The 12,762-nt window shown below is 32.1% G+C and overlaps 1 protein-coding gene across 1 annotated transcript in view; it reads right to left on the bottom strand.

Annotated features, from left to right (window-relative positions):
• LOC139491094 (DNA repair protein complementing XP-C cells-like) overlaps positions 1-12,549 on the bottom strand; it is a 28,419-nt gene extending 15,870 nt beyond the window's left edge. Inside the window, exons 1-5 of the mRNA XM_071278416.1 lie at positions 12,447-12,549; positions 3,490-4,857; positions 3,091-3,175; positions 2,429-2,513; positions 532-744 (exon numbers count right to left, since the gene is read on the bottom strand). Coding sequence (XP_071134517.1) covers positions 532-744; positions 2,429-2,513; positions 3,091-3,175; positions 3,490-4,840 — 1,734 coding nt within the window. The 5' untranslated portion in view covers positions 4,841-4,857; positions 12,447-12,549. The remainder of the gene's footprint in view (positions 1-531; positions 745-2,428; positions 2,514-3,090; positions 3,176-3,489; positions 4,858-12,446) is intronic.
• Between the last annotated feature and the right edge of the window lie 213 nt (positions 12,550-12,762).

Genomic DNA, 12,762 nt, shown 5'->3' with positions numbered 1-12,762 from the left:
GGTAAACTTAAATTAGATGATGGAAATGAAAAATTCAGCAATTTTTCCATTAGTAAAAGGACACGCCTCTAGATTGGTATAAGAACTCTGACAAAATTCTAACTTGATCTGTGTTTTGTGATAATAAGCATTGTGTATAAGTTTTGTATTATTAGGTTAAGGCAAACAAGAATTAGAGAACAGGAATGGACAAGGGTAAAACTTAATGTCCCTTGTGCTATGGTGCATGGGTGCATACATAATGATAATAATACAAGACTAACAAATATGGTTCCTCTTTATATCATAGAAAATATTACAATCATAAAAAAAGCAAATCTAACCATTTAGATATTAAACTTGTTGTATTTTTCACTTAATTAATACCTTGCACCAAAACACCATTCCTTTATACACCATTTTTTTTTTCTTGAAAGGAAAATCAATCTTTTAACAAAATATTTTCATGATTGTGTTAGAAAATAGTTCTGTGTCATCAAGTTTGGAATTGGCATGTGATTTGTCTGAGTACCAATTTAAGCTTAAACTCACCACACAAAGATTCTTCATGCTATTTTTTGTCATTAGAGGGAATTTTTCTTTAAACCATATCAAGATCCTGGCTAGTAAATTAATGTTAAAAGCTTTCCTAGATACTGTAGTAAACTGGTTAGGCAAGATAGACAAGGCAAAGGCTTTAATGGTGTCATCTTCACATAGTCTATTTAAAAACATCCCTCTAGATAACAAACACATGAAATGAACCTGCAATAAACAAAATAAAACATTAGCAATTTATATTACCTGCATTAAAATACAACCTAATAAAATTGAGAAAGGAAATGGGGAATAACAAGTATTATTATACCTTACTTATATTTCAAACAATTCTATTGGGTAAAACGTAATCACGTGACATGGAATAATTCAGTTAATTTTCATTCAATTGCAAGGAAGGACGAATAACCCTAAAAATTTACACCAGCGGTGAATAACCCTATTATTCACCGATGAATAACCCTATTATTCACCGATGAATAACCTTTTGAGTTTGTTTATTTGTACTTGAGTTACCTCCCATGAAAATGACGTCACAGACGTAAATACACAAAATGGCAGCGTTCACCTTACACTAGAAGCCCATCGAGAGACGGTAAATATGGCATTGGACATAAATAGAGCTGAGAGTGCCAGCAGCCGATGATATCTCGTATAAACGGTCCTTTTTAGGGCCATTAATATTTTACAAAAAGATTCTAATTTTGTTGTAAATTTGAGAAAAACAAACACAAATGTATTTTCAAACGTCAGTCTGTGTGTTATGTTAAAAATATAGACTAGTAAGTGATCGAAATGCCCTTCCACTGTTAGTTCGGTATAATAAAACAATTGTGGCCCCTTAGAATCGATGAATATCCAAAACTGTCAACCCTCAAAAGTTATTTCACTTCGGGCTGCGCCCTCAATGAAATAACCTTCTCGTGTTGATAATTTTGGATATTCACCTCTTCAACGGGCCATAATTGTATAATACAATCTAACTCAAACTACAAAACTGTAATAAATGTTGTTGTAATATTTATTTTTTTTGTCGGTGAAAGGGATACCTAACCAAAGAAATTTCTATATAATTACTTATATAAAGGATTAAAAAGGGATATTTCAGAAAAGTGAAAGAAGAATGAGTGGATGGGACACAGATTCCCCTTCTTGTGAATACACATAAATTTCAGAAATTTTTCTGTTTATAAAGTGACACCACTCAAATTCGACCTTGATCTGTATTTGGTGGTCATAACTTGATAAGCATTATGTATTATAAGTTTCAAAACATTTGGTTGAAGCAAAGTAAAGTTGGAGTGTGCAAATGACAAATCACCAATTTTTCTGTTTATAAAGGGACATAACTCAAGAACAGCAGAAAAGTAAAGTAAAGATAGTGTCCAGAAACAAATTTCAGGGTGTTCTGTATGTAAAAGGACAAGGGTAAACCTTAAATCCCTCTATGTCAATAACAGGAGATTAAAAATTAGAGAATCTTAATTCAACAATGCATACCTGCCAACTGTCACTATTTGCGGGGGATTTCCCCCAAGAAAGCTTCCAAATGGAAATTTGAAAGAGCAATTTAGTCCAAAATTTAAAACAAAGTAGTTATTTTCACAATGGCTATAGGCTTTAAAAAGTATGAAGAAGCCAAAAATATATTATAAAACTGAATTTAAAACTGATATTTGCAGCTGGATTGACAAACATGTGGCACTAACTTAGTACATGACTTATGAGTTAGAACCACAAAATACTGTTCAGAATCAGAAATGAATAGATGGCCATAGGATGACATTTATCTTCATATAGAACATTCCCTTGTTAGCAACATTCGTATCATTTTTCCTAAGATGACTCAGCTTGTCAAACTAATGCAAACCATTATCCCTTTATATCATACCTTATGAATATTTTCTCTCACTTCTTTCTGGAACCTGTTTGACAGTCTTTGAAAGTAGGCTTTTACATCAAAGGTTTTCTTCTTCCTAAAAAGAAAGATGCTAAAAACATGCATTGTACTTCAGGTAATAACAAGAATGTGTCCATAGTACACAGATGGCCCACTCACACTATCATTTTCTATGCTTAGTGGACCATGAAATTGGGGTAAAAACTCTAATTTGGCATTAAAATTAGAAAGATCATATCATAGGGATCATGTATACTAAGTTTCAAGTTGATTGGACTTCAACTTCATCCAAAACTACCTTGACCAAAAACTTCAACCTGAAACACTTATCATTTTCTATGTTCAGTGGACCATGGACCATGAAATTGGAGTAAAATCTCGAATTTGGCATTAAAATTAGAAAGATCATATCATAGGGAACATATATACTAAGTTTCAAGTTGATTGGACTTCAACTTCATCCAAAACTACCTTGACCAAAAACTTTAACCTGAAGTGGGACGAACGGACGGACAAACAGACGGACGGATGGACAGATGGACAGACCGACGAACGAAAAGATGGATGCACAGACCAGAAAACATAATGCCCATAAATGGGGCATAAAAATGTGAAATAAATGGAGAACATGTATGTGCATGTGACATAAATACCTTTTCTTCATTATTTGAGGTCCATCCAAAGTAATTTCAATGGGTCCAGATGGAATCTGTGACTTCTTTGGACTTTCATAGAGTGCTACAAAACAACATAAACAATATATCAATAATCTCTTAAAGAAGTGACAGAATCCATAACATTGACAGATGTCGCCCTCAACCAAAACTAAGGTATAATAAAAATAAATTTTGTAATAAAAATGAAAATCTAATGGAGAAAGGAATTCAACATCAAATGTGTTTATGCATTATAATGATATGGTTTGTACAAAATATTTACTTTATTTCTACAAATTAAATAATAAATATATTCTTAAAAAGAAATCCATATAAAAATATTATGGATAGTCAGGACCTTTTTATTCTGGCAAAATGGAAAGATTTAAAACCTACCTGCTACTTCTTCCCAGTCTGATTCGTCACTCTCTATCAATTCATCACTTTCATCACTGTCATCCTGCGTTCCTGAGGTACTGGGTATAGCATCATCAACAAGTTTTGTCTTCCCTTCCATCATTAACAAAACTGACGTCACATCTTTCATGTCAACTTTCTTTTTAACACCTGACATGGACTTCAATGGTTGACAATTAGAAGTGTTGTTTTCAATTCTATCATCATTTCTATGATCATCTACTTCTTTCACTTTTCTCTTGATCTTGTGACTACTTTTCTGAGTATCTTCATTATCTGAACTGTCGTCTGACATTATATAAACATCATTCAGTTTTGTAGGAGTTTCTTTCTCTTTGGATGATTTTTTGGTCTTTTCTCTACTCTTCTTGTCCAAAACTACTTTTTTACTTTGTTTAGTTTCAACAGGTTCACTTTTTGTTTTCTTTTTTAAAGCACCATCTACATTTTTCCCTGTTTTCTTTTCATTATGTTCCTTTAAATTCTTGGTATCGAGATTATTGTCCTTCTGTTTCTGGTTACTTTTTGTAGCTTGTCTTTTCTGTTTCTTCGCTTGAACTGTATTCTGAAGAATATCCTCTTTTTTTGTATTTGACTTTCTCTTATTCCCTGAGTCTGTCTTTAATTTCTCAATCTTATCAGAATTTTGTGATTCCTCCTTTTCACTACTTTGTTCTTTACCATGACAAGCGTTTTTGTCTTTTGTCTTTCCATCAGTATTAAGATTTTCATTTTTTCTACCATAGTTTTGAACTTGTGGCAATGGTTCTACCTTTTTAGACAAAACGGATGATTTTATTTCGTTGTCACGTTTCGGCCATGCATCTAATAATTTCATTTTCGGCCATGGATCTAATTTTGTTCCAGGCCATGGGTCTAATTTTATTTTTTTACTATCTTTAGAACTGTCAAGTTGTACATCACCATCTACAAAATCCCCTTTACTTCTACCATCACTCTTTTCATCGTCTTCTGCTTTAACATTCTGAGAGCTACTTTTTCTCTTTCTTCTTCCATTTTGTTCTTTCTTTATGTCTTTACTGTGATCTATTTTGGTCAGATTTTCTTTCTTAACACTTTTTGAATTATCTTTTATGACAGTGTCTGATTCATTATTTTCAAACTCACTTTTTCTTCTTCCCTTTTGATTGTCCTTGGGCTTTTCAATACTGGTATTTCCATTCCTTCTGCTTCTTGTTTTTGTAACTATTGGGATTTTTTCTGCTTCTTTGTCATTATCTTGTTGATTCTTCTTTATTTCAGACTTTACATTGGCAATTAATCTCATCTCTCCATTTTCTTGAATTCTTTTCTCTTTTCTTTTAGGCATCTTTTGATATTATCTGCCTAAAAAATAAATCCAAACACAAAATTCAATGTACAAATTTATCAAATAATGAAAATCAAGCATTTTTACATTTTGTTACAATGTCTGTTATGATATACATGTATATGCATTATCTAAATATACAAACAATAAAATACATGCACGACTTACTTTTCGAGATATTTTAGTTTGAAATTAACATGTTTCATGGAAAAACACAAAGAACAGGCTATTATTTGAACTTGGAATTATTTTTAATTATGGAATTTGCATAATTTTTTGTGCTGGAAATTTTTAATAAATTCCATGTTTATTCTGCACTCAAATGTTCTGTGCTGCACACAACACTTTCTATTACAAAGAAGATAGTACATATTCAATAGAATTTATTGTGCCGTGCACAACACTATATACAAAATACATTGTATGGAAAGTGGTAAGATCCGCTTAAAACATTATAATACCAAATAAACATGGAATTTATTAAAAAAATGCCAGCACAAGAAATTAAGCAAATTCCATATTTAAAAAAAATTCCAAATTCAAATAATAGCCTTTTAAATGTTATTTTTAAATACTTTACAGATGAAATTATACACTACTTTCAATTGGAAAGGGACGACTATTCACTGTGTCCTGTTTTTTGGAAAGTTTCCTTAATTCATGGGCCTGCATGGCCTATAGGAAGATTCCTTAAAATGAAGAATGAATACAATAAGATTTTGTGAAATCATGAATGTTTTTATTGATATTGATTAACAGAATCATCACATGTATGTTCACTTTTTTGGCTAATAAATATGCATATATATACACTGGGGTAAAGCTGATGACCGTAACTGCATTCACGGTCATCCCAAGATGTCGGATGAAAAATTAGGTCAGTTTCTGTATTGTCTGTTAAAGTGATTCTATATCATTTTCTTTACAAATCATACATTGAAACGATGTAAATTTATAAAAGAATCACTCGGAAATTACTAATTACTTCTGAGAAATGTGCATGAAAAGGGAAATTCTATTTGAAAAAATCGCCAAGATGACCGTAAATCACAATCGAGATGACCGTAACAGAATCAGCGATTCATAACAAGGCTGACCGTAACTGCTTTTAAGATGACCGTAATTTGTAAATGATGACCGTAACTTTTAAAGGATGACCCTCAATTCTAAGAAATATCCGTATTTATATATCTATCTTTTTGTATCAAATGATTAATCGTGTTGGTATACACATATTAATATGAGAGTTTTATCCTATAGGTAGAAGAAAATAAGACGTGCTTCAAATGCAAAGATTACCATATGTATCTTTTTTACAGTAGAGGGTTTAATTTTTAAAATGAATTTGCCAAAAGACATGAAAATGAACAGGAAGGGAAAACATGCTACAAAAGCGCGATAAAATGACACCTTACAAGCATAATGAAAAAAAATGCGGTGCACAGCCTTCAACTGCTCGACAAAAGATTTTGTTGTTTGTTTCTGGGATTCCTTTTAATGACATATAATAAATACACATTTTTAAAAATGCCAAAAAATTGCATGTACACTCATTGATATTATATCGTCTTTCATTTTGTCGTGCAAATAAAATAACAGAAATATTTTGAAAAATATCATTCGAATAAACTAGTGAAGGTGAGCTCCAGCAAAGTAGATTCTTAAAATAGTATTGTACGAAAAGCGTATCACAAGGCGGAACGTATACAGAAATGTTATTCATACAGTCAGGATTCTACTTCTTCAAAATTATCTCCCCATTACGCCAGTTCATGCTCACAATCGTAGAACTGGAAGCCATTGTAGGGATGACGCTCTGTCAATTTTGCTCTTGAAAACTGATAAATTTATCCAGATAGCACCATTACAATCGATCGTTATATGTCAGTTATTTTTTAAAAGACAAATGTATCTACTAGCTAATGAGCATTAGTTAATGATCTTGTCTGCATTGATTCAACTTAAAAATATTGTCTGTACGGATGTCAGATGGATTTTTTGAAAATTCTTAAGCATTTAAAAAAATTCTAATTAAATATTTCGTGGAAGGGCAGACTAAACATTTTCAGTGGTTGAAGATTATAAACCCTAGTTATCACACACAAGAAAATCATATTTTTTCGAAGATATCCATTTTCATCATCCATATTAAAAGACTGTCGTCAAGTACTTTTAGTAAAATAGCTATTCGAACACACCTACTCTGTTTTTGTGATTCATTAGATAGGTATCTCACTTGACCCATATATTTCATCTTTTCGTACTGTCATTGTTTTACGTTATAAAGTCAACCTGTAGCTTTGATATATAATAATGATAGAATCTGAAGCGAGATGCTATATAAAATACTCTTGCTTTGTACGTTTTAAAGACAAATATACACACCAAACATGCCCCAACATAAAAAGGTGCACTCGATTTTTCTCTTTTCGATACAATCGTTACCTGCTTTGGGGAATTTTTTCTTGATTCACATAATGGAAGGGCAGACACGAAAATTTCTGAACTAAAAGATTGATATGTTCTCCGTCCGTGATAAAAAACAATCGGAGGTTATGCATTTTCTACATCCAACTTATAGATACTATATATAAAAAAGAAGATGTGGTATTATTGCCAATGAGACAACTATCCAGAAAAGACCAAAATGACACAAACATTAACAACTATAGGTAACCGTAAGACCTTCAACAATGAGCAAAGCCCATACCGCATAGTCAGCTATAAATGGCCCCGATAAGAACCATGTCGTCGACTTGATATCTTATTGTTTTGCATTACTATGTAATAGATACATTGAAAACTTATGCAAAAGGTGTTTTTAAAATAAGAAAATTGTCGTTTTATTTATTTCTATTAACTTTTTAAAATTTTGTTACTATATCAAACATTACAGTTAACATTTATCGCTTTCTCGATAAACACAGAGCTTCTATTCTTTTGGTCCTATTTCAAAAGTGTTTCCGCCTGCATATATCAAGACAAATTAAGATTTTAATCTGCTTCCTCTGGAACCATACACATGGGCTCGATTACCAAATATTCGTATGTATTATTAATGTTTTTAATGTTCCATTTATTGGCATTATGTTTTTCTGGTCTGTGCGTACGTTCGTCCGTTCGTCTGTTTGTTTGTCCGTTTGTCCAGCATCAAGTTAAATAAAATTGAAACTTAGTACACATTTTCCCTATGGTATGATCTTTTTAATTCTAATGCCAAATTACAGTTTTGTCCCATTTTCATAGTCCACTAAACATAGAAAATGATAGTGTAGATGAGGCATCCGTGTACTAGGGACACATTCATGTTTCTTCAAATTTTCGTCGTATCGCTGTCAATTTGTGTTAAAATTTTAACGTCGATATCAATGAATATTTCATTGTTTACGAGAAATATGCAATTTACTATCATTGTTATAAATCCTAAACATGGCCAATTATATTATAGTTTAAAAAAAGAAATTTATGAAACATATTTATATCCGCTAACCGAGCCCCGATTGAGATCGACAAACTCAACAAAAAAGCTTTGAATACAATACGGATATTTCTTAGAATTGATGGTCATCCTATAAAAGTTACGGTCGTCCTATATAAATTACAGTCAGTCTTTACAAATTACGGTCATCCTTTACAAGTTACGGTCATCTTTTTACCAATCACGGTCATCCTTGTTTTATGTTACGGTCATCTTGAAAATATTTTGATTATGATTTACGGTCATCTTAACGATTTTTTCAAATCGAATTTCCCGTTTCATGCACATTTCTCAGAAGTAATTAGTGATTTCCGAGTGATTCTTTTATAAATTTACATCGTTTCAATGTATGATTTGTAAAGAAAATGATATAGAAACACTTTAACAGACAATACAGAAACTGACCTAATTTTTCATCCGACATCTTGGGATGACCGTGAATGCAGTTACGGTCATCAGCTTTACCCCAGTGTATATATATATATATATATATATAAATGGAAAACAATTTACCCTAGAGACACTTACTTGATACCAAATATGCATACAGCATGTACAATATGGAAAACAATCTACCAGGTTTTGTTTGTCTTTCATACAATTTTGATATTAAATTCATCAAATTCATCAATTAGTACATAGCCAATAACATAAGAAACAAATGAAGGTTCATGTGCTTAATTTTAAGCTTGAAATAGATCACCTATTTTTTTTTTAAATGCTGGAAATCCTATTTTGGTGCTAAATTTTATGCAATTTTATTTTGAATGCAACATGCTTGTTCAGCTTTTCCTGTTGTGTATCAAAAAAATATGGCAATGACTATATTAAATTTTGTTATTGATGCCTTAAATGTAATACTTACAGTTTAGCATGCAAAAATACTTACAACATAATTTGTTTGTTTTCACAAATACTTTCAAATCAACAAACCCAATTGTTTGACGTTTGCAATTTGATGCAGATAATATTTTTTTATGCTTTTGATAACCATGATAACCTAGTAGCAATAACTATGATTACAAAGCTTTATTCTGGAATCTGGATGCATTTGTTATCATCTAAACTTGAACTGAAATCACTTGCTACTACATGAGGGTGGTAATGGGGGTACCATCATGAAGAATACAGTAAAAATTCTTGCCAAATGACATTGATGGTAATTTTTGGTGTGTGACGATAAAATGTGCACTATCTTATAGAGGAGTAAAAGCCAGAATTGGTGTCTTCAACGTATACACAGATAAAAAAATATATATTCTTTGTAACAAAGTGGATCTCACATGTGTTTATCATGTTTATGTCAAATGTGTTTATTATACATTATTACATTGGTTGCAATAATTTACGTTGATTTCCCAGTTAAATAAAAACCCGATAATTTCACATTTGAAATAAACGTGGTTATTTCACTCTCTGACGTCATACAATAATAGGCTTTGTCAAGACGTCGATAACGACGGATCAAAACAAATTGTGAATGCGCAGAAAAAAGATATAGTTACATGTTTTACATTAATTTCTTTAAAAAAAGCCATTTGCCAATGTAATAAAAAGAATAACTAATTAAAGAATTCAAGTATCAATAAAATATTCAACTCGTGACCAAACAACACTGATAATTAACTCATGCGCTATGCGCATTCGTGGATTAATGTGTTGTTCAGTCACTCGTTGAATATGTTTCTCTATTTGAATTCTTCGATTAGTTATTCTATAAATAATCTGCAGGATGAAATAGTGGAAAGAGTGCACAGTGAAATAGAGAAATTCAATTTAATTTTATAACCCTTCCTGCTTTAAGGTTAATAAATTAAATAGAACTACATGATTATCTCCCTTTTCCCAGATTTTCTTGTTTTAACAATGTTTTCATCGTGTACCGATTTGGGAGTGGGTACTTATAAAGTGAGAAACGGAATCGAAACGAAACGAAATATAACGAAACGAAACAAAATACAACGAAACGCAACGAAATACAACGAAACGAAACGAAATGAAAAAATGAAGAAACGAAATACAACGAAATGAATCTGACCCTTATGTTATGCAATTGTGTGGTGCTGTTGATGTAGTTATCATCGTTACAACCACGCTAAAACAGTATGTAAGATGAAAAGAAAAACTCCTTTGATCTCTTAATTGAGGATTGTAAATTAAAATGCATACTTTTCTACAACCCCGTGTGGACGTGCTACCCGTTCTGACGTACAATATAACACTTTGATGTTCCAAAAATACTTTTTAAAGGCATTGTCTTTCATCCTGTCGGCTCCCTTTATCATGCCTGAGTTTATATATGGGTAAGTTGTGAGCGTGAGAAAAAAAATCAAAGGTCTTTGAAGTTTTCTAAAACGCATTCAGCACCAGATGTTGCACGGGCTCCAGCCGGGTATATATAAAAGGAATATTTTGCCCAATGAGAAGGAAAAGAAAATGTAAGTACCCTTATACATGTAAATTTTAAAATTTATTTCGACAGTGTTAGTAGTTAAGGAAACAGAACTTAAAAACATTTTGATGTTGAGTCATTGCAATTTTTAGTAGCTAACCAGCTGATATCTGATATCTTTATAGACCATAATGGCAAAATATTTCAATAGCCCAGGTCATAATAAATTGTGAATAAAAAAATGATTTATTTTAAGAGTATTTTAGGGGTTTGAGGGTTAATGTATATAAATGGTCTTTAACGTCCAGTGGCAAGTTAAATAAATATTCAGGACAGGAACATTAGGGACGACATCAAAAGTTCAATGAAAGATAAAAAACTTAATTCAAATAGTTTTTTCACTGACCCCCCTACCCCCCTATTAACTTAATTTGGGAAAAATTGATTGACCCATATGGATATATGTAAAAATCAATGTCGGATAACCAAATCTTGCAGCAGTTCAACCCCCACCCCCAAACTATTTGAATTAAGTTTTTTTATCTTACATTGATCTTTTGATGTCGTCCCTTAATATAATAAGATATGAATGTTTTACCCTGTTTTGTGCAAGAATTTCGAAAACGATTCCACTCTGGTTTTTGTCTATGTATTTCTATGTGTATCCATCTGATGAGTTAAGCCCTTTTCAATTGATTTTTATAGTTCGTTCCTATATTTTACTGTTACATCACTGTCCCACGTTAGGGGAGGGTTGGGATCCCGCTAACATGTTTACCCCGCCACAGTATGCATGTATGTGTATATGTATGTGCCTGTCCCAAGTCAGGAGCCTGTAATTCAGTGGTTGCCGTTTGTTGCTGTGTTACATATTTGGTTTTTTTTCGTTAATTTTTTGTACATTAATTAGGCCGTTAGTTTTCTCGTTTGAATGGTTTTACATTTGTCATTTCGGGGCATTTTATAGCTGACTATGCGGTACGGGCTTTGCTCATTGTTGAAGACTGTCCAATATAGGAACGAACTATAAAAAGCTGTTGAAAAAAAATCTTTTGGCCTTTATATCAGAAACGGAGAACTATTGGGTACTACAGGAGTTTTTAACGACCTTGACTGGCTATAAAGCCCTTGCACGGTCGGTACTATTGGGGAAAAACAAGTTCCTGTCCTAATAATTTTTTTCGAATATAAGTACTTACCTAGCATTATTAAACTCGGTAAATCCGAGAAACTTGAGAAAGGGGAGATCATTTTTTCTTGTGAGGGGCGTCACCATTTAAATATTTGTGTTCGTAACTCTTTCTGCACGGCAAATTCAATCCCTTTTACACCACCCGTATTGAAATCATGGACCTGCCCAATTACAGGGTCGTTGAAAAGACTTCTTTATACATGACATTTGTATAATTGAATTTGAAAATATCTTTTCTATATAATAGTTTTATTTTGAAGTATTTGTATTATGATTGAGGAAAATTTCTTTTGAACTAAAATGGCTGGGGAGGGGCAATATATTTGATGCTTTTGAAGAGGGTTTCGTTTCTTCATTTTTACATTTCGTTTCGTTTCGTTATATTTCGTTTCGTTTCGTTGTATTTCGTTGCGTTTCGTTGTATTTCGTTTCGTTTCGTTTCGTTTCGATTCCGTTTCTCACTTTATAAGTACCCTTTGGGAGTCTACTAAGAATAAATATACATAAGCACATTGTCCAATGCATTTCATTTTACTACATATACCGTCAATAGCATTCGATTCTCATCTTTGCCTCAAGAGCTGTACAAATTTACCCGCACATGGAGAGTGTTTACATAATTTTTTCTATGATAATCTCGAATCGTGGAAATTTTTAAATTCGTGATTTACGAAAATCACAAGGTAGAATACGTAGGTAAGTATAATTATTTTTTTTAAATAATTTGTATTTGCAGTATACAGACATGCATAGTAACCCTTATGTGCAGAGTGGATCGTTTTGAATATTTTATTTTGTCATAGAGATTATGAGTACAAATGTGTTCGCGCACCTGTCACACAAAATACCTAAATCTGTCA

Source organism: Mytilus edulis, chromosome 1, assembly GCF_963676685.1.
Source record: "Mytilus edulis chromosome 1, xbMytEdul2.2, whole genome shotgun sequence".
Lineage (NCBI taxonomy): Eukaryota > Metazoa > Mollusca > Bivalvia > Mytilida > Mytilidae > Mytilus > Mytilus edulis.
Note: the sequence above shows the minus strand (reverse complement) of the source record. Positions and strands in the feature narration are given on the sequence as shown.